The sequence below is a fragment of the Heliangelus exortis genome, chromosome Z (assembly GCF_036169615.1).
Source record: "Heliangelus exortis chromosome Z, bHelExo1.hap1, whole genome shotgun sequence".
Classification (NCBI taxonomy): domain Eukaryota; kingdom Metazoa; phylum Chordata; class Aves; order Apodiformes; family Trochilidae; genus Heliangelus; species Heliangelus exortis.
In genome coordinates, this window is record NC_092454.1 from 32,245,120 (window position 1) to 32,268,125 (window position 23,006).

The 23,006-nt window shown below is 38.7% G+C and overlaps 1 protein-coding gene across 10 annotated transcripts; it reads left to right on the forward strand.

Annotated features, from left to right (window-relative positions):
- The first annotated feature begins 243 nt into the window (after positions 1 to 243).
- SLC35D2 (solute carrier family 35 member D2) lies at positions 244 to 22,560 on the forward strand. Of its 10 annotated transcripts, XR_011723354.1 has the most exons (13): positions 244 to 893; positions 3,856 to 3,889; positions 5,397 to 5,483; positions 8,191 to 8,258; positions 10,516 to 10,587; positions 12,507 to 12,575; positions 13,578 to 13,680; positions 14,980 to 15,072; positions 17,655 to 17,722; positions 18,477 to 18,555; positions 18,796 to 18,848; positions 20,394 to 20,476; positions 21,130 to 22,351. XR_011723354.1 is itself a non-coding variant. In XM_071731244.1 (12 exons), the coding sequence occupies exons 1-12, from the start codon at positions 259 to 261 to the stop codon at positions 21,230 to 21,232; spliced, it is 1,494 nt and encodes a 497-aa protein (XP_071587345.1). In that variant the 5' UTR covers positions 244 to 258; the 3' UTR covers positions 21,233 to 22,560. The 10 variants fall into 10 exon arrangements, 9 of the variants coding, with proteins under 9 accessions (XP_071587345.1, XP_071587349.1, XP_071587346.1 ...); XM_071731244.1 differs by lacking the exon at positions 18,796 to 18,848 and having other exon boundaries at positions 21,130 to 22,560; XM_071731248.1 differs by lacking the exons at positions 18,796 to 18,848; positions 20,394 to 20,476.
- Positions 22,561 to 23,006: the final 446 nt, after the last annotated feature.

A 23,006-nucleotide genomic window follows, 5' to 3' on the forward strand; every position in this document is an offset into this window, starting at 1 on the left:
CCTGAGGGGGGTGGTAGCCCTTGCCCCACACAGAGCAGCCTGGACCCCTGGAAGAAAGATGGGTACAAACTGTTCAGTGATAGGACAAAGGGTAATAGTGGTTTTAAACTACAAGAGGGTAGATAAGAATCTGGATGTTCAGAACAAAAAAGTTTAAAATGAGAATAGTGAAGCACTGGCAAAGGTTGTCCAGAGGGCTATTTGGTGCCCTGTCGCTGGAAACAATCGGGGTTACGTTGTCCCTCAGCTCTGAGCAACATGATCTTGTTGAAGATGATTCTGCCCATGGCAGGGATGTTGGGCTGGATACCCTTCCAGCGGTTTAAACCTCGCTTTCCTGAGGGCGAGTGCTTGGAGGTGCTGAATTCCTGCCCCTTGACCGCTTTAAAAGCGGAGCAGGTTGGTGCCCGAAGGCAGCGGAAGGTACCGCTTCCAACCCCTGGAGGAAGCAGCACCTCGCACGGCCGAGCGCCTCTCTTTCGGCCGAGGCCTGGGGAGCGGCGCTGGCCGGGGGCGAGCGCTGCCCGAGTCCGGCGGGAACGTGGGCCGAGAGGCAGCGCCTCCGTGCCGGGGCTCCACGCAGCAGCCGGGACCGCCAGGGGGCGCCCTGTGGCCGCCGCCGTCCTTGACGCTCGGGCCGGGCCGGGTCGGACCGGGCCGGGCTGGGCCGGAGGGGCGGCGGCCCGGTCGGCCGTACTCGTGGAGCCCGGGGTGGGGTCCTGTCAGCCGCCGCCGCCACCGCTCGTCGCCGCCATGACCGTCGGGCAGGCCGCCGGGGCGGCGGCGGCTGCCGCCGCGCCCTCGGCGCTGCCTAGGGTGCTCTCAGCCCTCTTTTACGGGACGTGCTCCTTCCTCATCGTGTTGGTCAACAAGGCCCTGCTCAGCGCCTACAGGTAAGGGCCGCAGGCTGAGTTGGAGCGGCCGGCGGGCAACGCGGGGCAGGGACGCCTGTGCCTGCCCTGACGCGGCCCGGCCACGCTGCGGGCTGGCGGCGGTGCCGCCTTTCTGTCAGCGGCGGCGAGTTGTGCGTCGGTCCCGGAGCGGAGCGGGGTCACCTCGCCCGTTGGGGAAGAGTTTTCACTGTCGTAAGCGCAACCCAGGGGCATCCGTGCCGCTGCGGTCCCGGGGCAGTGTGTTGGCGCACCGGGCATGCCCCTTAACACCGGAGTTTAAGTTTGCTGAAACCGAGCTCAGTTTCTCCAGTGTCGAAACCGATTTATACCCAGTGTGTACCACTCTGCGGCGGAGTCCTTCGCAGACATGTTTTTTAGACACCGCAGTGCTTCCCCTGAAGACCTTTCAAATATTTCCAGCGTCGAGGCTGGAGTTTCACTGGCGGCGCCAGCTCAGAACCAGAGTTCCACGCGACTGCTTCTGCCAGTCTCGTTATGGTCCTGCGAGCACCTTTTTTTCTGAGGTAGCCAAAACTTAAAAGTTCAGAAAACCTCTGAATCGTAAAAACACTGAAGAACTGTCGACTTGACAGGAGGTCCCACACATAATTCTTTCTGTGATCTTCTCACCCAATCATATTTTTTTACGCTAAAAGGTTTGATTCTGGTTTTTCTGTGGTTTTGATTATTGTGAACTAACAATAGGAAAGGAAAAATACCCAACGCAAGTAAAGGAAAAATTAAGAAAAAAACTAAACACATCCATAGAAAAAGTTCACTGCTGTTTTCTAACACTCGGTGCTATTTGAACACATAAGAACTGTCTATAACACCTCCCAGAAATCATACTTGAGGCAAGTTGTGATTTTGTTTTATAGTTGTTTTCATCAATCTGCAGCTCCCTTCAAATGCCTGGCATACAGGTAGCACATCCAGAAAAGATGGTCAAGGTTGGCATGGCCATCAGTAAGCCTAAATTGTGTATAAAAAGCTTGCAGCATTGCTGAGAATGTTTAGGGCTCTGCAAAGCAAGAAGTCTGAAGAAGTCTGTGTAGTTCAGAACTGAGTTTGAAGTCTCCATATTTATATTTTGTAGCTGTTCAACATGGTTTACGTGTCACGTGATTACAGGTGGAAGTCTTGTTTCTTCTGCTCTTTTTTTAGTTGTCTGAGCTTTTTTGTTTGTTTTTTTGCTTTGTTTTCACCTTGATACCTCATTTCCTGGAGTCAGTTTTGCTACTGCCCACTTCTAACCCTTTATCTATGTTGTGGCCTTTCTGTTGCAGCTCAGAGCATTTCTTTTTTTTGCTAATAGTTTTCCTGTCCCAGTGGTCCTCATTTGAGATCTATATTTCTCAGCACACTGGGTAGTACCATAGCATTTGTTGGTGGCTCCTGTGATATACAGAACAACCTCAAAGAGCCTCGGGAATAGATAATTACAAAGCTTGTTGTGAATGTGGACCATCTTTAGGTTTTTGGAAGTGCAGGTGTGCTCAGAGAATGAAGTTTCCTTTGGATTCCTTAAATGCAAGTTTGTGTTGTGTCCATCCCTTACAGTGCAGGCCAGCAAAAAGATGTGTGACTCCTGGGAGGCAGCAGGAGGTATTACATTCAGGATACTTCTTGCAGCCTAAGGGTTTTGGGCAGAGAGATTTCAGACACTGATGGTGACGACACAAATCAGCCATCCATTGTAAATAACTTCTTTGCTTGTGTTTCAATATGCATACACAGAATTAGCAGTTCCTGTCTCACTTTGTTGATTTTAACTTCATGTTGATACAGGGGAAAAGTGGAGGGGGTCAGGTTCTTCATCTGTCTTGCTAAAGTTTCTCCTTTCCTAACATTGAAGTATCTATGCTTTAAAGTAAAGCTAACTGAAGGGGTATGGTGGAAATTTAGCTGTTCTACCATCTCCTCCCCCTCTATTCTGCATTGGTGAGGCCGCACCTGGAGTATTGTGTCCAGTTCTGGGCCCCTCAGTTCAAGAAGGACAGGGAAGTGCTTGAAAGAGTCCAGCGCAGAGCTACTAAGATGATTAAGGGAGTGGAACATCTCCCTTATGAGGAAAGGCTGAGGGAGCTGGGTCTCTTTAGTTTGGAGAAAAGGAGACTGAGAGGTGACCTCATCAATGTTTTCAAATATGTAAGGGGTGAGTGTCAGGGAGATGGAGTTAGGCTTTTCTCAGTGGTGATAGGACAAGGGGTAATGGGTGTAAATTGGAGCATAGGAGGTTCAAGTTGAATATCAGAAAAAATTTTTTTACTGTAAGGGTGACGGAGCCCTGGAACAGGCTGCCCAGGGGGGTTGTGGAGTCTCCTTCACTGGAGACATTCAAAACCCGCCTGGACACGTTCCTAGGCGATGTACTCTAGGGGGCCCTGCTCTGGCAGGGGGGGTTGGACTAGATGATCTTTCGAGGTCCCTTCCAACCTCTAGGATTCTATGATTCTATGATACAACAGATGTTTCTGCAACATTTATCTAGGTACTTTCTTTTGACAAAATTGTATTAGCAATACTGTATTTTGTGTGTTTGGGATGTGGAGATAAGCTTCCAAACGAGGTAAGTGCAAGAGATTCAACTTACTGTTATATCTTAGGATGTATTGTGTATATGTGAGACCATTCAAAAAAACCCATCGATGTTCTCCAAGCATGATACCTTCACTTACAAATATACCCAAAACTTAGCTCCTTAGAATTATCAGCTGAGCATATGCTGTATTAATTGGATGTGGCTTATGTTTTGCTGCAGAAATAAAATATTAGGACTCTAATAACTATAGCAGTTCCTGAGCTCTTCTGAAAGACTCCAGTCATCTACAGTCCACATGTCAGTTGTTGACTTTGATGTCACATTTAAACTGCTCTTTTTTGTTATTTTGTTTTGCTTGGTTTTTTTGTTTTTTTTTCCCCCCCATTTCCTCAGTATTAAATATCTGCTTGTACTTTTCAGCTTCCCATCACCAGTGTTTCTTGGAATTGGACAGGTATGTAAAGCACTCTACCTGTATTCATTATATCATAAGTCAAACCAATATTAGCATATATATAGAGGGAAAAATCTTTGTTACACTGCACTGCTTGCCCTGTCTTCTGGATTAGCTATACCATAAAGAAAAGTGATGTGTTTTAATGAGATCAGCAAAATTACAGCTTAAATCCATTCTGGAAGAGATTGTCTGGGAAGAGTCAGGTAAAAAGTCAGGTAAAGGTCTGGAAATGTCATTTATTTCCCCTGATTGAGTTCAAGAATGAAGAGATCTGACCTTCTGAACTGCCAAGATTTGTTATAAGAAGTGCATCGATCGTAGGCAAGTTCTTGAGCTCTTGTGGGCTCTACGGAGAGCTGTTGCATCTATTTGTACACAAACTATATGCTTCCTCATAAATCTCTGCCTCCTTTCACAGAAGTTTTCCAGTAGGATTGCCACAGAAGTTTTGGGGTTTTGTTGCTTTTTTTGCCCGTGGGCAATTGGCAGTACTTCATCAGGAATGTGGTTTTTTGTTATTAATAGGCATTGTAGTAAAACCAAAGTTCCAATGTTTGTGTACATGATCCGCATGTGACTCTGCAGAGTGATGGCTGGGAAAGATGGAGCTTTGAATCAGATGTTGTTTAGTCAAATACATTATAAAAAGAGGATTTATTTTCTGCCAAGCTTATAAACTAAGGGGTAGTAAAGAACAGGTAAAAACCACTGCTTTTTGGTTCTGAAGAGAATAAAATGTCTTGTAAAATCTTTGCTGTATGAGAGAGGGAGAGACAATTTCACACATCCATACTGCTTAAGGAACCGCATACTGTGTTTCAGTGGAAGCCAAAGAGTAGAAAACGAGGCAAAACCTTATGTAATGATGATGTGGCTTTGTTTCTTTGCAGAACTCAATGGCACTTCCTTTTTTTTTTTTTTTTTTTTTTTTGATTAATCCTTCCAAGATTTCTTGGAATGGTTTGTAAAGAGTGTACTATGAAGAAAATCTAACATTTTTTTTTTCCTTTGTGTGGGCATCATTTAAGTCTTACAACTGTGATTGCTCAGATACTCTCCTTCATTCTGTCCATGTCATTTAATTCCTCATGCTGTCAGTGGACTGATCAATGCACAATGCCCACTGCACTTTACCAAAGAAGCTGTAGGAGTGTTTCTGCAGACTAAAGAACGCTGAGTGAAAATAGCATGATTATTCCAGGATAGTCTCCTGTTTTATTTTCTCAGCTTCTTCTCAGCATGAATTGCGTTATAGAGTGCCGCTAATTTTCTCAAGTGAGTAAAACATATGTGAATAGTGCACTTTTAAATAAATAGTAGGCAAAATTGCTCAGAATAAAGGTTATATCTCTTTATTCATTGCATGCTCTGTTTTTCTTGGAGAAAAGCTGTAATACCTACCATTTGTCAGATGCATATAAAGATTGTGTCTTTATAGTAGTTCTTTCATTCATACATTTCAGTTTTGCTCTTACATGACTTCTTGGTTTTTCTTTTTGTTTAGATGGCAGCCACTATACTTATTTTGTATGTGTCAAAATTAAATAAGATTGTTCACTTCCCTGATTTTGACAAAAGTATACCTATGAAGGTAAGGATTGGTATTAATAAGAGAGTGTTACCTCTTGTAACAACATTCTTTCTGATGGAGACAAGACACAAAGAACAGAAAACAGTTTTTCCAGTTTGTTTCTCAAGTGTGTTTTTTTTATCTTTGTTTTGTTTAGTATTGGATTTGACCATTTTGGTTTCACTGCAGTATTCTTGCCTTTTGTTTACAGAGAATTCTGGTGCCATTTAGTTATGCAGTACATGGAAAAGCATGCTGTGCCTTTGTACAGCTGTATGAACTCTTCAGGAATCTGTCAGATTCCTGAAGTAGTTTTCTGACTGTATACATTTTCCCATGGGATCAGTGGGAGAGCTGTGCTTAAGAAAAAACTATGGACAGAGCATGAAAGACATGTGATAAAACAATAGAAAAAGAATATGTGATAGACCAAAACTCCAAGCAACAATTCTTTCAAAATATAAGATTTTTGTTCCATAGAAGAGGCTAAATTAATGCCTTTCAAAGTCAGCTGCATTGTGCAGATCTTAAGGGTGTATGGTCAGGAGAGGCAAGATGGAGTATTAGAGAGAATCTTGTATTACCTCATTTTGAGACCTAGGATCTGAAATTACTGTAGCAATAATCCTCATAGATTTTTGCATCCACATGCAGTGTTGCTGGAACTTTACTTTGATGCACGAGCCTGCATATTTATGTCATACTGCAAGGTACTGGTTAGTGTTTGCCCAGAGATAGAGAAAGAGTTAGGTCCCACTTCAGGTACCATAGCATTTTAGGCCAGCATCTTCACTGCAGAATCTTGTCTTACTATCAGTGTCACACTTATGAATGTCTCACAACTGTTGGTGAATGTTGTATTTTCTTAGTGCATGCTGAATTACTTGACATTTCTGCAAACAGAAATTTTGTAGAAATATCCATAGCATTGGTTATAAAATGGAAATCCTTATTTTTTCCAAAACATGAATGAGGACGGTTTCCCAGTGGGTAGTTTTGAGTTTGGCATATAAACAGCTTGCTGAGACATCAAGAGATTTCTTCCGTCTGCACCCTTCCTATCCCAGTACTCACCCTCCCTGCTGTGGCCTTCACTTTGAAATGAGCACAGGGGCATTAGAAAATACAGCACTCACTTTAATTGTCCTAATAATATTGATCCACTGGAAGACTTTCTTGGATGTGCTGGGAGCAGTCAGCAATACCCAGGACTTGGGTATTGCTTGTAGTGCTAAATTTGACTAGTTGCAGTGATTCAGCCAATTGCTTATTGCTGAGTTATTTACTTTTTAAAGGACACTTTGACTGTCTCTTTATCCTTTTCACAACATTTGCTATCACTGAGATGGTTGCTTTTCATTTCTGAGCTGGTTTATGTCCTCACTCACCGCTTTCAGATAGTTATAAAGTGCCAAAATGCTTATTTTGGTGGGGAACTTTGGAGTTCTTAACCCTTCTTAAAAGTTTCATTGATCTCTGATGTGCTGAATGTTGTGATTTTGCCTTAACAATAGATGAAGTTCAGAGGAAAGGGAATGTAATGCCGGCTCTCTTTTCTAAATAAAAAACATGCAGAACTCTGTATTACAAAATTTCGTTACACAACTCTTTGTTTTCTGGTTTACTTTCACTGTTACATTCACTTAAAAGTTAACTTTCCTCCTCTCTTCTCTCTGCTGTAAAAGAAAGACAATTTTAACATGGATGAAATGCAAACCCTGCCTCTATATGGTTCTCCAGCACACAATGCTTTGAGAAGGCATAGCCTCTAACAGTGTTTCCTGAAGAATATATAAGCACATTGTATATAAGCATATATATATATTATATATAAGCATATATAATAGCAGGAGCTATTATACATTAGTGTGGAGGACCTGTTTTGTCTTTATGCCATTTCAGCTTTGCTTGACTGATAGTGAATGGGACTAGATGTACACACCACCTTTTTCCCCAGCGGTTACTTTGGCTGGTTTTACTCTTCTGCAACTTTTCTTTAGTGGGATGATAACAGCTTTTCAACTGCAGCTGCATATTGTCTACCAATCCCTGTCTTTTGGTACATTTTCTTAAGGTTCTGAAGTACTGTTACTGCTTTTCTGTATTTTGTTAGGGCCTGTATATTTCTGTGGGGGTCAATCTCATTATGCCTGAAGCTGGAAATGGTAGAGTTTGATTTATTTTCCATTATAGTATCTCACATAGCATAATTTATGAGGTAGATCTAAAATGGACTGTCCTCTAGGTGTATTTCACATAGGTATGTGGAATACCTAGAGAAGTATAGCATATATATATAGAAGTATAGCATATATAGAGAGAAGTATAGTATACTTAGAGTTTATTCATTCTTTTATTCCACCTGTTCTTTTGCTTATTTATTAGCTCTTATAAGTACTACTTTTATACCTAAAATTCAAGTGTTTGAATGAGTTTTAATCTGAGGATAATTGTAATTAAAATAAAATCAATTATCATTTATATTAAATTAAATCTGAGTCTCATTAGAGGTAAGCTGTGACTCTTCTAATCAAGTCAGTGAAGCTGTAGTCATGAATAATCAGTCACATGAATGAGAGCTGTTACCAGCATATTTACATTTTTTCTTTAAAAAACCTTGCTGCTAAAAGTACATCTGATATTAAAATTACTGAATTCTATCAAATGAAGTTTCACAACAGTAGCTGAAAACATAATAATCTGAGTTGTGCTTTTAATTTTATCACAGTTGTTTCCTCTGCCTCTGATTTATGTTGGAAACCACATAAGTGGATTATCAAGTACCGGCAAACTCAGGTACAGTAAATGAAAGTTATAAACAGACTGTTTGGATTTTACCCTTTTCTTTTGGGGGGGTAAAAAGTAAACACTAAAAACTACAACTTATAGGACTATAAGGACTATAGGACTATAAGGACTTAAATAAATATGATTTATGTCTTTCTAAATTCCTGGTACAGTTACGCATTCCTTACCCAAATGTTTGATCTGTTTACAAGTTGCTTCATTTAAAGGGAGTTTAACTAGGTCTGTACTGACAGAAATCACAATACTTCTTGTGACAAGGAAAGTGCATTCACATACCCCTCATGCCCAACTGTCTGGCTTTTCCTGGGTGCCCTAACCAGAGACTTTTAAAGCTGTAAGAAAGGTGTCTTAGAAGGAAGAAAACAGGGGAAAGATGCGTAACATGATGTCAGTGCAGGTTATTTAGGATACACCAAGAGATGGGAAAACTACAGTGTAGTAGGATGGTGGCTGCAGTGCAGCCCTGCTGAGCACCACAAGTAGGTTGTGGGGGTATTGCTCAAGGGGTTGCTGGCTCCTGTATATCTGGTAACTCTCCATGCAAGTTGCTTCCATGCTAATGCTAAAAACCTGTAATCTGTGTAGTGGACATGCTGTAGCGGATTGGATGACCTGATAGGATGAGGGGCAATGGATTCAAGGTAAAACCCAGGAAGTTCCACATCAACATGGGGAGGGGTTTCTTTACTGTAAAGGTTACAGAGCCCTGGAACAGGCTCCCCAGAGAGGTTGTAGAGGCTTCTTCTCTGGAGGCTTTCAAGACCCATCTAGATGCACTTCTGGGTGACCTGCCCTAGTTTTGGTTCTGCTCTGGCAAGGGGGCAACAATCTTCAGCAGTCCCTTCCAGCCCCTGACATTCTGTGATTCTGTGTGATTCTGTGACTACATTTTCATTGGAAGAGTGCAGAAGCAAGATGACAGCACCAGGACTGGAGGATACATCAGTACCATTGTGGTGGTTTCTTGTATCTTATTCCAGCCTTCTGAGGATTTGATAGCAAGCTAAATCAAAGCACAGAATTTTGTAGGTCTCAGCGTTTTGTAACTTTGAAACGTTAAGCACCTGAGTCTGCAGCTCTGTAGTACACATTCAGAAGTTCTGCTGAAATGAGTGTTCAGGCAGACATAAGGATTTCTGCAAGCAATCCACAGAAGCAGTTCAGCCTATGTGAATATGGAAGTAATTTCAGTCCTGGAGAAGTTTTTCGATTCATGCATTCTTCTTTCACTTTTTTCTCTAACTGGTTTTAAAAAAAAGTTTATTAGGTTATTTTAAACATAAGCGCACTATCTCCTCCTATGAGTGACATACTTCTTGTAGATGCACTATTCATAACTGATTTTTGTAACAAAAAAGTAAGAATGGCCACAGTGTTTCTGCCTTTAATATTTTGTTACGTTGTGTTTTGTTATAGTAGGCAACACTGGTTTACATAATGGAATTTTCCACCTTCTTTTTGTTGTCTGTAAGTTGTAGGTGATCCTATGCATAACTTCAAAATGTCTTTTGTAAAGTGGTTAAATTCTGTGTTAGGATTTGTATTGTTTATGCATGCATTTGCTAGTAGTTAACTTAAACAAAAGGTTAATTGTTCCATCCATGCTGTCAGATTTCCATTGTGCCAGATGCAAATGTTTTCTCATTGATCAAAAAGGTCTCCACCTGCATCACTTTGTGTAGATCAACAATATCGCTGTTTGTTTGGTAGCTGTAGCTGGTCCCACCTTTGATGTTTTTTGTACTTTCTGTTATTTTATTCTTGTGGATTAATTTTACTTTTTTTGAAGTACAGCTTGTCTAGTAGGCATGTTTGCTTTGTGTTTTAGGTCTATTACATGTTTTCAGAAACAAATTTATTGTGTGTCCTTTACAATAGAAATAATTTTTACTTATTCTGACTGAATTCTACTGGAAGAATTATTCATAGGGGCGATGTTAGGTAGAAAACAGCTTTTGTATTTCATTTCACTGGTACAGAGGGGCCTTTTAGAAGGGATCTAGTTACATTGTTTTACTAACTGGCAAATACTGTTCTTTTGCAATGATTTTGTTATCTAATCTGCCCTTAGTGTCAAACTGACATTTTTAATGTATGCTAGGTAGCTGGGACTTTTATTTTTGTTGCTTATTGTTGGACTAATGGTTCCATCCTCTGCTTAGTAATGTTAGATAAGAATTAGAACATAAAAATAATATTAATCTGATGCTGTGATTCGATTTTTTTTGTGTGTTTGTCTTGACAGTTTGCCGATGTTTACGGTGCTCAGGAAGTTTACCATTCCACTTACTTTACTGCTGGAAATCATCATACTTGGGTGATCCTTTGCCTTTTGTTTTTGTTTTCATTTATGATGTCTTTATTTTAGATCATGCCAAATGTATTATTTGTGATATCTCACCAAAATATTGAATAAGTGCTTTTTACTAAGGAACAGTAAAAAAAACCAAAGGAACTGCTGTTATGTAGCTTTTTTTTTTAAAGACACAGTTGCCTGCACTTTTACAGGTGCAGGTAAAATATTCAGCTTACTCTTATTAACACAGCTCATTCACTTGACTGTTGCACAGAAGTCAGGTAAGCACAGCAGAACTCAGACCCTTCTTTTAGTGATTATGATTTGTATCTCATCCTGGAGGCCCCTAAGCTGTCAAACACACAGATATTTATGTCTCAAAACAGTGATATGTCTCAAAACAGAAGGCAGTCTGCTTAAGTAAAGAGGCTTTCTGGGTCAAGTCTAAAAACATACTCATTTACTGAAGAAAAATGTTGTCTAAAAGTGTGCTGTTAGATCAGGAAACTCCTTAATTATTTTATCAAGAAATTAAGAATTGTAAACTATTGCAGCTTGCATTTACTAGTTTCAGTGGTACTGATGTGGAAGGACAGGAATATAAATACATCATACTTTGTCACCATCATAGTTATATCCAGATAGCTTATGTTTGGCTAGGGCAAAGTAGCAAGGGAAGAAGCAGCTGAAATGAGACAGCACAAAAGTCATAGTCTGGGCCAGAGCTTTCCAAAAAGCCTTCAAGTAGCCTGGCATCTTCTTTTGACTGAAACAGCTGATCAGTATGATTCATATGTGGGGTTGCTCCAGGATTCTTTTCTTGTTAGAAATACTCACAAGGACACCAGAACTTGCCATGTCCTCCTGTTGGTCTGAGACCTCTTGCAGGCAATGGACAAAAATATGAGTCAGTGAGACTGCCATCAGTTCTCAGCTGGACTGTGACAGTGTGGTGTATGAGAGCAAGAAACATCCTACTCTGTGGCAAGTTGAAAAGCAGAACTCTGTACAGACTGCTGCACACTGTATTTGCTCAGGGCTTGAAAGGAAAGTACTCCAGTGAGTCTGTGCTGGCTTACCTCAGGATTTGAGAAGCAGTGAAAGTATGGGTTGTTACTATTGAGATTCATTATGATCAAAGCATAATATATACACAGTGAGGGTATACAGCTTTTTGAATCAGACAGTGATCCACATCTGTGCTCCTTTGACACCCAGGATTTCTCTGAGAGCATTGTGCATTTTATTTTGATGGCTCTTTTCTCACAGGCCAGCTCAAAGCTGGGGGCTGACCAGAGAGAATGACTAGGGGAATATCTGTAAGGCATGTTGTGCTACAGTGCAAAAAAGGCTTAAGGCGCTTCTAAATAAAGTAATACAGCTACAAGAAGCAGAAAAGCTTTACAGAATGCTTTTACCTACTCTGTGGCTGTGCAAACGTGCTGAAAAATATAGTAAATTTCTGTTCTTTCCTCTCTATGTACAAGGTTTCAGTTAGATTTAAAAAATAAGTATCTATTCGAAAAATAGCACAGATAGTGTGCTGTACAGCATATTCCCCAAGAAAGGTAATATGAAAAGTGATACAAGAGATGTGTAGTGATCTTCCCTTTTTGGATTTCTGGAAGACACTGTAATATTTCCATTATCACCAGTACACAGTGAATTATAGTTTGTTTGAACCCTGTTACTTTAAACCTTTAATCTTTACTCTTAAATTTATCTAGTAGCAGAATGCTCACAATGCGTTTTTCAACTTCTGTTCTCAGGCCAAAGTCTGACAGCACAGCATGTAGTCAATTGCAACTTCTGTAAGGTTATCAAGACTGTGACCTCTTGTTAAATGTCCTGTTCTAATTACTTTGAAAGTTTTCAGGGAGACAGCTATTTAATTTCCTTTTCAAGTAATGAAAATTGAACTGTCTAATTTTTCTTTACAGGAAACGATACCCCCTGAGTATTATAGTCAGCGTATTTGCAATAATTCTTGGGGCTTTCATAGCTGCTGGGTAAGGTTTTCATCTGTTACATGAAGCCATATTATGAGAAAAAGGACAGCAGGAGGATTTTCTTCCTTGCTAAGTGCTAAGTAAACTTGAGATGAGCTACTGTGAATTAAGCTAATTTGGAAAATCTTTCTACAGACATCACTGGGAGGTGCAGGAATACAGAAGGAAAAATATACTTCCAGATGGAAGTATTTGGGTGCTTCTTTTTTCCTCAGATTTTCCATGCTTGCAGGATCATAAATGAATCTAATTAACACTGTGTGAAGAATGCTGCTTGGATATCATATCATCAGTGTAGTTTAATAATCTTAGAAAAGTATGTTCTTGTTCTGGGTAGAAAGACTGATCTTTTGGTTGTCAAAGATTTTTGAGTTTGGCAACGCCTATTTTTAAATCACATTTGACAAGCTGAAATGTGAGACTAAGTTCACAAAGCACTCATATGTTAATCTTTTGTGTTTATTTTGTTTGGCTAGTCTTTTACTTAACTTGAAATTTGGTGTTACTTCTTGCTTCTTGGCTTTGCTATGTAAAAAGGTAAATAATTGCCATGTGATCTTACTCTATATTAGAGATATGGACTATTGAATGAATTACCCTATCTCCAAAACAGAAAGGATTACAATATGTCTGGTTCGTCTCTAAAAAACAAGTAGTCATATTTTATTCCCTAGCTGCTTTCTGTGTTAAAAGAAGTAGATAAGTATACTTACGAATAATGTGACAGGTTGTTAGGATTGAGAGAGATGGAATTTCTCATAGAGTGAAAGCTGAATGTTTCCTGACACTTCATCAATGGTGTTTTGGAAGTTCTCTAATGACTTATTTGTGAGGGTCCTGTGACTGGAGAAATGTAAAGTACCTTGACTTAGAAAGAAGGCTTAAGGCAACATCTGTAAGTTGCTGAGGTTGCATTTCCTCATTTATGATAGTTTTCTAGGCAAAGAAGGTATGCAATGAATTGTGTACTGTTAACTGATTTACAATATAATTCTTTCCCAGGTCTGATCTGTCTTTTAATCTGGAGGGCTACACATTTGTATTGCTAAATGATATCTTCACAGCAGCAAATGGAGTTTACACAAAGCAGAAAATTGATCCAAAGGTAACTTTGGGGTGATTAGGTTGAATTTAATGTTGTAACAACGTACTAACCATGGGTTACTTATTACATGACCTGATGAATATACAGTTGTGAACTAGTTAATTAATTTACTCTCACATTTCAGTTTTTATATGCGTTCCTATCACAGCACCGTGGGAAAAATGTGTTTTAGGTATCTGAGGCCAGGCTCAGATGAACCTTTTCATAGGCATTTTATTTTTTCACAGGTATTTCAGGCAGAGTTTTTAGTGTATTAGAAATATTAGATTTGGGAAAAAAAAATTCAAGCCAAAAGCATGTATTTTATCTGTACCTTTATGCATATATCTAGAGAAGACGGCTTTTTGACTAGAAATATGCTTTGAGTGAGGTTTATGTAAAATAAAGAGGAACAGAGACCTGGCTAGTTTGCACCAATAACATCTGTAATCTTTTTTGGCTACTTTAAAGCATTGTTACATGATACTTTGTGTAAACATGGAGCAGAGTGTTCTTCAAATACAGTGCCATAAGAACATATCAGGATGTAGCAAAGAGCAGTCTTGGAGACACTGGATAGAGGTTTTGTCACTGACTTTTGTGGCTCAATCTATGTGGCAATGTATATCTTTATTTTAATAATCTTAGGAGTTGTGTTGAGTCCAGATTCCATATTTTTCTTTTTGAGCAGCACTTAATGGCCTCACAGATTTATGCAAAATTTGGGCTTTCAGTTTAAAGCAAGAGATTTGTTGTATAGCATGGGAGAATCTGGAGGAAGGGAAGACTGCTTTTTTGTTCCCCTAGTCTTCTACCTTTGTGTTACCCAAGTTAACCAACAGGAATATGGCATCCCTCAAGTTGCTTGAAGTTACATCAGATACCAGGGATTACAGGTGGTCTGTCTAGGAGTCAGGCTTAATTTTACTCTCTGCTGGCCCCAGTAGCTGACCTGTGCTTTTGTGGTTGATTTGCAGTAAATGAAATTAGTCCTTTAGCCAGGCAGATGCTTACATGCAGGCTTAACACAAGCAGTTCTGAATTCATGTCCTGGGAATTTTCTGACTAGCTGTGTTGTATGCAAACTTTACAAAGCATATCAGAACAGTAAATATTCTGCTGAACGTACAAAGTGACTGAAATAGAAACTCAAGTCAGTACTAAGCACTGAATCCAGTGATCACAAGCTTGTATTTTAAGTTGAAGTGTATTGTTTTGTTTGCTCATTGACAATAATCACAGAAGGACTGCCAGAGTAATATTTAATATTTTGCTCCCAAATGGTTTGTAATTCCGAACACCATGTTTCACTTTTTGCAGGAGTTGGGAAAATACGGTGTCCTTTTCTATAATGCTTGTTTCATGGTGATTCCAACAGTTATTATTAGTTTTTCTACTGGAGACTTTCAGCAGGTAAGGAGCAGTATTCCATAACTCAGACTATTAATGGTATTTTGTTCAGTTTATTCAGCTAGGGGGTGGTTTTGGTTTTTTAAAAGAGTTCTAGAGAGTTTAAAGAGATTTGTAACACTATGTTAGTCACTAGTGTTTGAAATATGTGACTTGGACTTCACAGGCAAGAACTTGTAATTAATTCACTGCGAGGAGAAGCTTAAACTGTGTGTTAGCCCTTGTATGAATCTTCGATTAAAAACTAAAGTACAACTGGGGACTTTCAGTGACAATGTGATTTGCACAGTGTGATTTGCCACATATTCTAAAGTGAGATAAATACCAAACCAGAGAATTTCCAGTCCTTCTCTCATTTTGATGCAGAGGACAGATTCCTGTTTTATCTCAGTCTAGTTTAGTAACCTACATTTTACTTTCTTACAGAACAATGGCATGAGTCTCCATAGCTAATTGTAATACAATATAATATTGTAGGCGGTATGTCCTGGCACATAAACTATCAGACCAGGAGGTTTGTGATGTTTTTCTGGCTCCCTCATAGACTTGCTGCATTGCCTTTTTCTCAACAGTAAAATTAGTTTGGAGATTCATGTTTTCTTTTGGAAATATTTGAGATTGGCCGCTGAAAATTATTACAGAGCTTGTGGGCGTCGTAAGTTGTTCCACTGTTTTTTATGTGTTTTGTATGTATGTTGCTGCGCCTTGTACTCACATCATTTTGTCATTCAGTTCTTAAATTTCTGCTTTAAGTGGAAAAAATTGTCATTCCCTGAAAAACAAGGGGTTTAGATTTGCTCTGGATGTGAAATCTCTTCTTGTGAGGCCAGTCTGTCTTGACATTAAAGCAGTTTAGGAAAATGTAGCTGATGCCCTTCCTGGCAGACTCGGAAGGGGCCAGCTTTGTATGGTGTCTATAAGGTTTCAGCTGGTTTCCCAGCATTCATGGCAGGAGGCATTTTGGGAGAGCTGAGCAGGGAAGTTGTTAGATTTATTCTATGACAGAGATAGAGTTCATCATGCCCACACGTTGACTTGACACAAACAATTTATTGCTCACTTGTCTGAAAAAAAAATAGAAATGCAGAGTGCCTATTGTGCATATGCATTTGTTTGGTCACTTAATATTAAAAGTACCATTAAATGATATAGCAGCTAGCATCAGGTTGGTGCACAGAGATTAAACCAAAGAAAAATGATAAAAAATGGAAAAATACTGATGAAAAATCAATATACAGTATATCAATATAATTAATATATTTAGCAGATTTTCAGGCTGGAGAAGGGGACTTGCTTTTACCCTAGCAGAGGTTATGCTTTGTTCTATCACAGACAATGCACAGCATGTACCTTCTGCTGGTCAAAATATGAGTGCCCTGTCTCTGTGATCAGTAAATTGCTTCAGTTCCTCTAGCTCTATCCAGAGCTGTAGCCACCTCATCTTGCACATGTGCAGTGTGTGAGTATCACAGTTACTCACTTGTCCTTCACCAGCTGCCTGACAGAGGACAGAAAAACATCATGTAGTGGAACAGAAATGAAGCCCCAGAATGTCTCTTTCGCAACTTGTTGCTGCACACCAGCAGCAGGACAGCAGATTGTAGCAGGACAGAGCTGCCCAAGATCTTTTTATTACCTCAGGTGCTGGAGGCTCAGGTAGACACAGCTCAGTGTGGACTAAGAGCCTTCATCCCATTTCTCAGGGATGTTTTCAGCCTTTGCCGACTTGTCTGCGGATACGTGTGGTTTTAAACTATCCAGATTAAAACAAGGCATATCCTGGAGATGCAAGAGAATCTGTGACAGGTCTTCTAGTGATTGTTGTGTGGTACTATGTGTTTGCTGCACATCACTGAGGAGCAGGCTTCAAAATGATTCAGCCTTTTTATTGGCTGATATCTCTGATGAGAGACATTAGTAATGCTTATTTTATCTACCTATGAGCTCAAAAATTCAGGCTCAAACCTTGAAAGCTGTTCATGAATAGATTTGTGGTATGAAATAGATTTCAAGGAGATTATATGTTTGCTTGCTTTTTTCTCTGGCTGGTAAATACACAGAACTATTAGTCATGAAAAACTAATCACAGTGTTGATGTCTGCATCAATAAATATATCATAGAATCATAGAATTGGCTGGGTTGGAAGGGACCTCAGAGATCATCAAGTCCAACCCTTGATCCACTACTGCTGCAGTTACCAGACCATGGCACTGAGTGCCACATCCAGTCTCTAAATGAATAGAGATTCTTTATGTTGTCTTTGTATCCGTTATTTGCAGCATGCTGTTTTATATCTGCACTGCTATATATGTTAAAAGAATGTTTCTAGGTATCACAGGTGCTGTCATCCTATTGCCTCTGAAGTTAAATGCATCAAACTGTTTCCATGTGTAATATAAGCATTTTTAAAATTATAATATGAATCAAATATATTTTGTGATTTTACACATTTTCATATTTTACACATAAACATATTTTTCATATTTCACATACACATATTTTACATGTTTTTACAGTTGATTATACAGCATGTATTGCTCTCTCACTCTTTTTTCATTTTCTGTTTTGTTTTTTTTTCTAATAGGCAACACGTTTCCAGCACTGGACAAATTTTTTATTTGTCTTTCAATTTCTTCTTTCCTGCTTATTGGGGTAAGGACATAGGGTAATCAAGTAAAATATTTTAATAAAAATATTTTTTTATGCTGCAAATCTCAAATCAATAGTAAGACTCACTATTAAGCTATGTTAAAATTCAAAGAAAATATATTTTTTCCCCAGGCTTCTGTGTTTTAAGTATTTCTAGTGGTCTAAATAACTGTTTCAGTATTATCTGTGTTGATGACTTCCCAAGTACAGTAGTCAACCACATGACATTTAGCTTTTTACTCTCTGCACTCAGTATCTCTCTGCTGGCTGTCTTTTCTCATTATTTAATTTCTTTGCAGTTAATAATATGTCAGTTAATAATATGTCAGTGTAGGAACTGTTTCAGTACATTTGTTCTTTAAAGTTCATGGGAAAGTATGGGATACTCAAAAGTTATCAAACAATGCTTTGTTCCTGTTGGAACTGCAGAGTCAAAGCAAGAACAAAAACATGAGTCCCATCCTGTTCTGTTCTTTCACAAGTCAACGAGGCCTCAAACTGACGTTTAAGGGGCACAGAAAGTAGGGATGAGTCTGCTAGAACTCTGGCATGCACCTTTTAACATTTATTTTGACTGCTCTGTATATTCATTAATTTAAAGTTCAGATCCATAAAGCCTTTTTTTTGGTTTTGGTTAGGTGCAGTTGAAGATCCTAGCAAAATCGTGATCCAGAAAATGTTGAACATTTCAAAATATTACTTAACTTCTGAGCTTCCTGGAATGAATTTATAAAATTTTCTCCTTTGCTTTATTTAGGTTTCTGTTGATGTATTCTACTGTCCTTTGCAGTCATTACAATTCTGCACTCACAACAGCAGTAGTTGGTGCCATCAAGGTGAGTTATGGATTTGAGGCAGATGAGAATGCTTAAAAAGACAGGGAGGAGCATTGCCTCAGCAATAATCCTGATTATGCTCTGAGCTGGAAACTCGAAATGTGAGCTAATACTGCTACAGTGCTTGGTTGATATGTTTTGGAGATTCAGACAACAAAGTGACCTTGTTTTCTTCCATTGAAACTTGGATATACTCTAGAAAGCAGTAGGAGTACTGATTTATTTTTATTTTTCATACAGAATAAACTTGAATTGCTTTAATTAAAAGATGTCCTGTAACCACATTGCATCAGGTACTGTCACCTGCTTCTGATACTGTTCAAGTTCCTATGAGTTAGTCAAGGTAGCCTGGTGCAAACGCATTGCAAACAGACTAATCCACTTTCACTTTGGCCTGAACTGCTTTCCATTGCTGCTTATAAAAAGGACATTCGTAGATAGATAATAACAGCTAAGCTGTAGTAAGGAGTTTATTGCTTTGTAGTTAACTGCTTGTGTCTCTGAGTGAGAACTTGTATGCTAGCTGGATGGGCTATTTAATTTTGGCTTGGTTGTGGTTTCATTTCAGTTAATCTGATCAACACCAAAACACGCCTGTCTTAAAAACTGAACTTGGTATCCTTGCAGTCTGTTTTTTCTACCACAGAAGTTTAATTAAGTTTAATTTAGACCTAAGTTTAATTTAGTCTAGTTTAATTAAGACCAATGCAACTTCCTCTGTGTTGATGAGGCCAGCATGTCTGAGCTTGAGAACATCACTGACTTCACAATCACCTCTTTGTAGGCCATTTTGGAAAGAAGGATGGAGCTGGAAGCTGGAAGGCTTTTAGCAAAACTTAGCTAAAAACCTTAGCTTTTAGCTAAAACTTAGGCCAAACAACTGTCAGAATTCAAAGTACTTTAGGCACAGAAATAACAGTCTCCCATTTCAAGGGTGCTCCATTTTGTGGGTGACTCATATCATAGAATAGCATGGAGGAAAATAATACCTCCAGCATAGCAAAATCCACAAAAAGACAATGGTACTTCTGTTTTTACAGTTGTTTTTATGAAAACCAGGAAAATTAATCTAGTAGTTTTCATTCTGTTGTCCTGAAAGTGTTACTTTAAATTTTATATGCCTGCATTGACCCATTAAGATAGATCAACAACGAGTGTTATTTTTCTCAGTAATAATGAGTCTTTGAGATGCTTTGCACAGCTTTAAGGTGGAGAAGCACTTTATGATGCTGTAGTCCTCAGTAGTAACTGGTAGAAACTACACCATTGTCCCAGATAACTGCTAAAACATTTGAACACAGTGAAGCATTGGGAAAAATGATCGCACAGTTCTATAGCTTTCCTTATGTCTATAAGGGACAAGTTTCCCAAAAGTTGATGGGGGAGGAGTACAATCTTTAACTTTAAAATGTTCCTGCCTTGAATTTGAACCAAGTGCTTTCAATGTACATTTAGTTGGCACAAAGTAAGGAAGTAATTCTTCTAAAGCAATAATAAAGAGCCTTTATTGTAACTTTAAAGGGTAATTTTTATACTTCAGAAACGCAAACCTGCTTTTCAGAAATAGGATTTGAGATGAACATTCCAAAGATTAAAAAGAAGTTGTGAAGGGAGGAGTTGACATAGCTCCATTTTACTAATTTTATTATTCTGTTTCGCTGTTACACTACCCACAAGGCTGTATGAAACGTCCAATGAAAATAATTTAAATGCTGATTTTTAGAGTGGCCAGCAACAGTATATAGCCTTTCCTTAGAAGAATAATTTAACTAATGCCATTTATATTCTTGGAGATGAAAACTGACTTCAATAAATGCATGCTTTTTGTTTCCTTTCAGAATATATCCATTGCTTACATTGGAATGTTGATTGGTGGAGATTACATATTCTCTGTATTAAACTTTATAGGTCTAAATATTTGGTGAGTGGAATTTGAATGGATTTTATTTGCCAAAGCTGAAGATTTCTTAGTGACGTATAATTTTATGTTTTATTTGATTTGGCTCACTTGGGTGATGCAGTTGTGAGATTACTGGCCTGAGGACATACTGCCTCAGGATGAAAAGTTCATTACAGTTAGTTATGTCTTTTGATGTCTCTTTTCAGATATTGAATCTTACTATGATAAGATCTTAACTATGGAAACATGGTAGCATTTTTACTGTGTGTGGTTCTCTTTTTATGAGCAGAAGTTCTGATCTGCAAGGCTTCCAAATGACAGCCAGGTGGTGAAGTGAGAACACTGACTGAATGAGTTGTGCCCCTTGAGTATGAGTTACGACTTGCAAGAGTTCATTTTTTTGTTTGTTTGTTTTTTTGTTTTGTTCTGTTTTGTTTTTGTTTGGATGAACTGTTTGTATACATACATACGTTTGTATGAATCTGTTGGAGCAATAGATAATTGATCTTCACCTACTCGGAACTTGCTTCTCAGATGTCTTGCATAGCTCTGAGGCACTCCTGATTTATGGTAGCTGCCATTCTTTAATCCTTTGGATTGGATAGGTACGTACCTATAAAATGGTATATACAACATCAAATGTCTGACACCTGTGTTCATTCTCTTTTCTCTAGTATGGCAGGAGGACTGAGATACTCATTTTTAGCCTTAAGAGGAAACAGCAAGCCTGCACAACCTGGGGATGAAGAGAATGCACTTCCAGAGTTGAAGAGTTAGCCACAATGGCTACCTTGAAAGAGACTGAAGATACAAGTTTGTTCAGCAGTGCTGAGAACTTAAATAAGAATATACTGGAACATATATGGAACAAGAAAAAAAATCTACCTCAGTTCCACAGATGGGCACACAACTCATTGGTTCAGAAATATTCTTGTGAACCATGTTTTTCATATGTGGACAAGTTTAATTTTAGCCTTTTTTTTTATTCAACCAACAAATTTGTAGGAAGGAATGCCACAGGCATATATCAAGTAGTGAATTTCTTCATTTACCTGTACATTGGTGCTTTTTGTTCTGTTCCAGTGTCTGCCAGTACTCTCTGAGGAAAACTGCCTGTAAAGATGATGAAACTTGATTCACCATTGCCTTATATGTTGTGCAATCCTTGGTATCATATGAAAGATACTAGTGATCCAGAATGATTTCACATTTGTATTTGCTCTTGTGCAAGTGACTGTAGAACATATGGGACAAAGAAATGTGCCCCAAGGTTGTTCCCTGTGTAAATGTTAACTGAAAAATTCAGGATATGGCATAGTGTATTTGATATGCACTGTGAAGACAATCTCTTTCAATCTTTTCCTCATCTTCAGTAACATCATAGTGTTCTACAGTGATTGTCACTGTTATAAGTGAACCCTTGTAACTTTGTCGTAGAATTAAGGAGAGAAGGAAGTTGAGAGAATATTTTTTTATATTTAAAAAGATTTTTGAGCTGGTACCAAACAGGATAACAAAGATAAATATATTTTTGTTTAGGTATGTTAATCTTTTTATTTCACAGTCCTTTTTAATGCTGCAGAGAAGTGATGCTACTATACAGAAACTACAAGAGGGGAAGCTTGTTGATACATGGAAGACTAATTTGTTTAAATGAGGAGAAAGTATAATTTTTTCATGTCTTAATTGTGCAGTGAAAATTTATCTGGTATTAAGTTTATGCCTAAAATTCAGAACAAGGAATAAACAAACCCTAGGGGTTGCTGCAGTGGGCCAGGCTGGTCCAGTGGTTAAAAAAAAAAAAAAAAAAAAAAATAAAAAAAATCTAAGGTCTGGAATCTGATATCTGCTCTATATCTTTATTTCTTTCTCTAAAAATACAGTTGATAATGCTTACCTGTGTCTCTGAGGATATAGCATTAATCTTTAAAAACACTAGAAACATTGCCGCACTGGAGTACAGTAAAGTTACTTATCTTGGTGAAACAAGATTTTTTTAAAATAGTCGAATCAAAAGAAGATTTTAGAAGACCATGACATGGGACCAGCATGATCTGATGACTTGTTTTATCCTTGCCTGAATTAAAACCTGCTAAATCTGTAAAGCACTACTCTCTGTGTAACAATGTGAATTGCTGTACTAGATTAGATTTAAGACACATGAGAAGCTTCAGGGAATAACTCAGCTGCCCACTATCTGTGTGAGTTTGAGTGGCAAGAGGAGGATTGACTGAAGATACAACAAATGGAATCCAAAGGCTCAGTCAAAATGAAAACAAAAGTCTGGGTCGTTCAGTTTCTCACAGCTGGGTAAGAGATGTGACTGTCATTTTCTGCCTGTTGAAGAGCAGGGAAGGGGTTGCTCCAACTATTTTAGAGAAATACTCAGGTTTTAGAGATTTCCTTTATCCTTAAAAAGCTTTTGATATTTTTCAGTATATTTCAGGAGTTTATAGGGCTCTTCTTTCTCCAGATCATCACTACCTCCAGAATTCTTATTACTGAACCTCATCTCTCTGCAGTGGGACAAGACATTGGGAGCTTTTCATTA

Coding starts and splice junctions, on each gene's coding strand:
- SLC35D2 (XM_071731244.1), top strand. CDS start 259: ATGATCTTGTTGAAGATGATTCTGCCCATGGCAGGGATGTTGGGCTGG. Junction 10,588..12,506: donor CTGGAAATCATCATACTTGG/GTGATCCTTTGC, acceptor TTTTCTTTACAG/GAAACGATACCCCCTGAGTA. Junction 18,556..20,393: donor CAGTAGTTGGTGCCATCAAG/GTGAGTTATGGA, acceptor GTTTCCTTTCAG/AATATATCCATTGCTTACAT.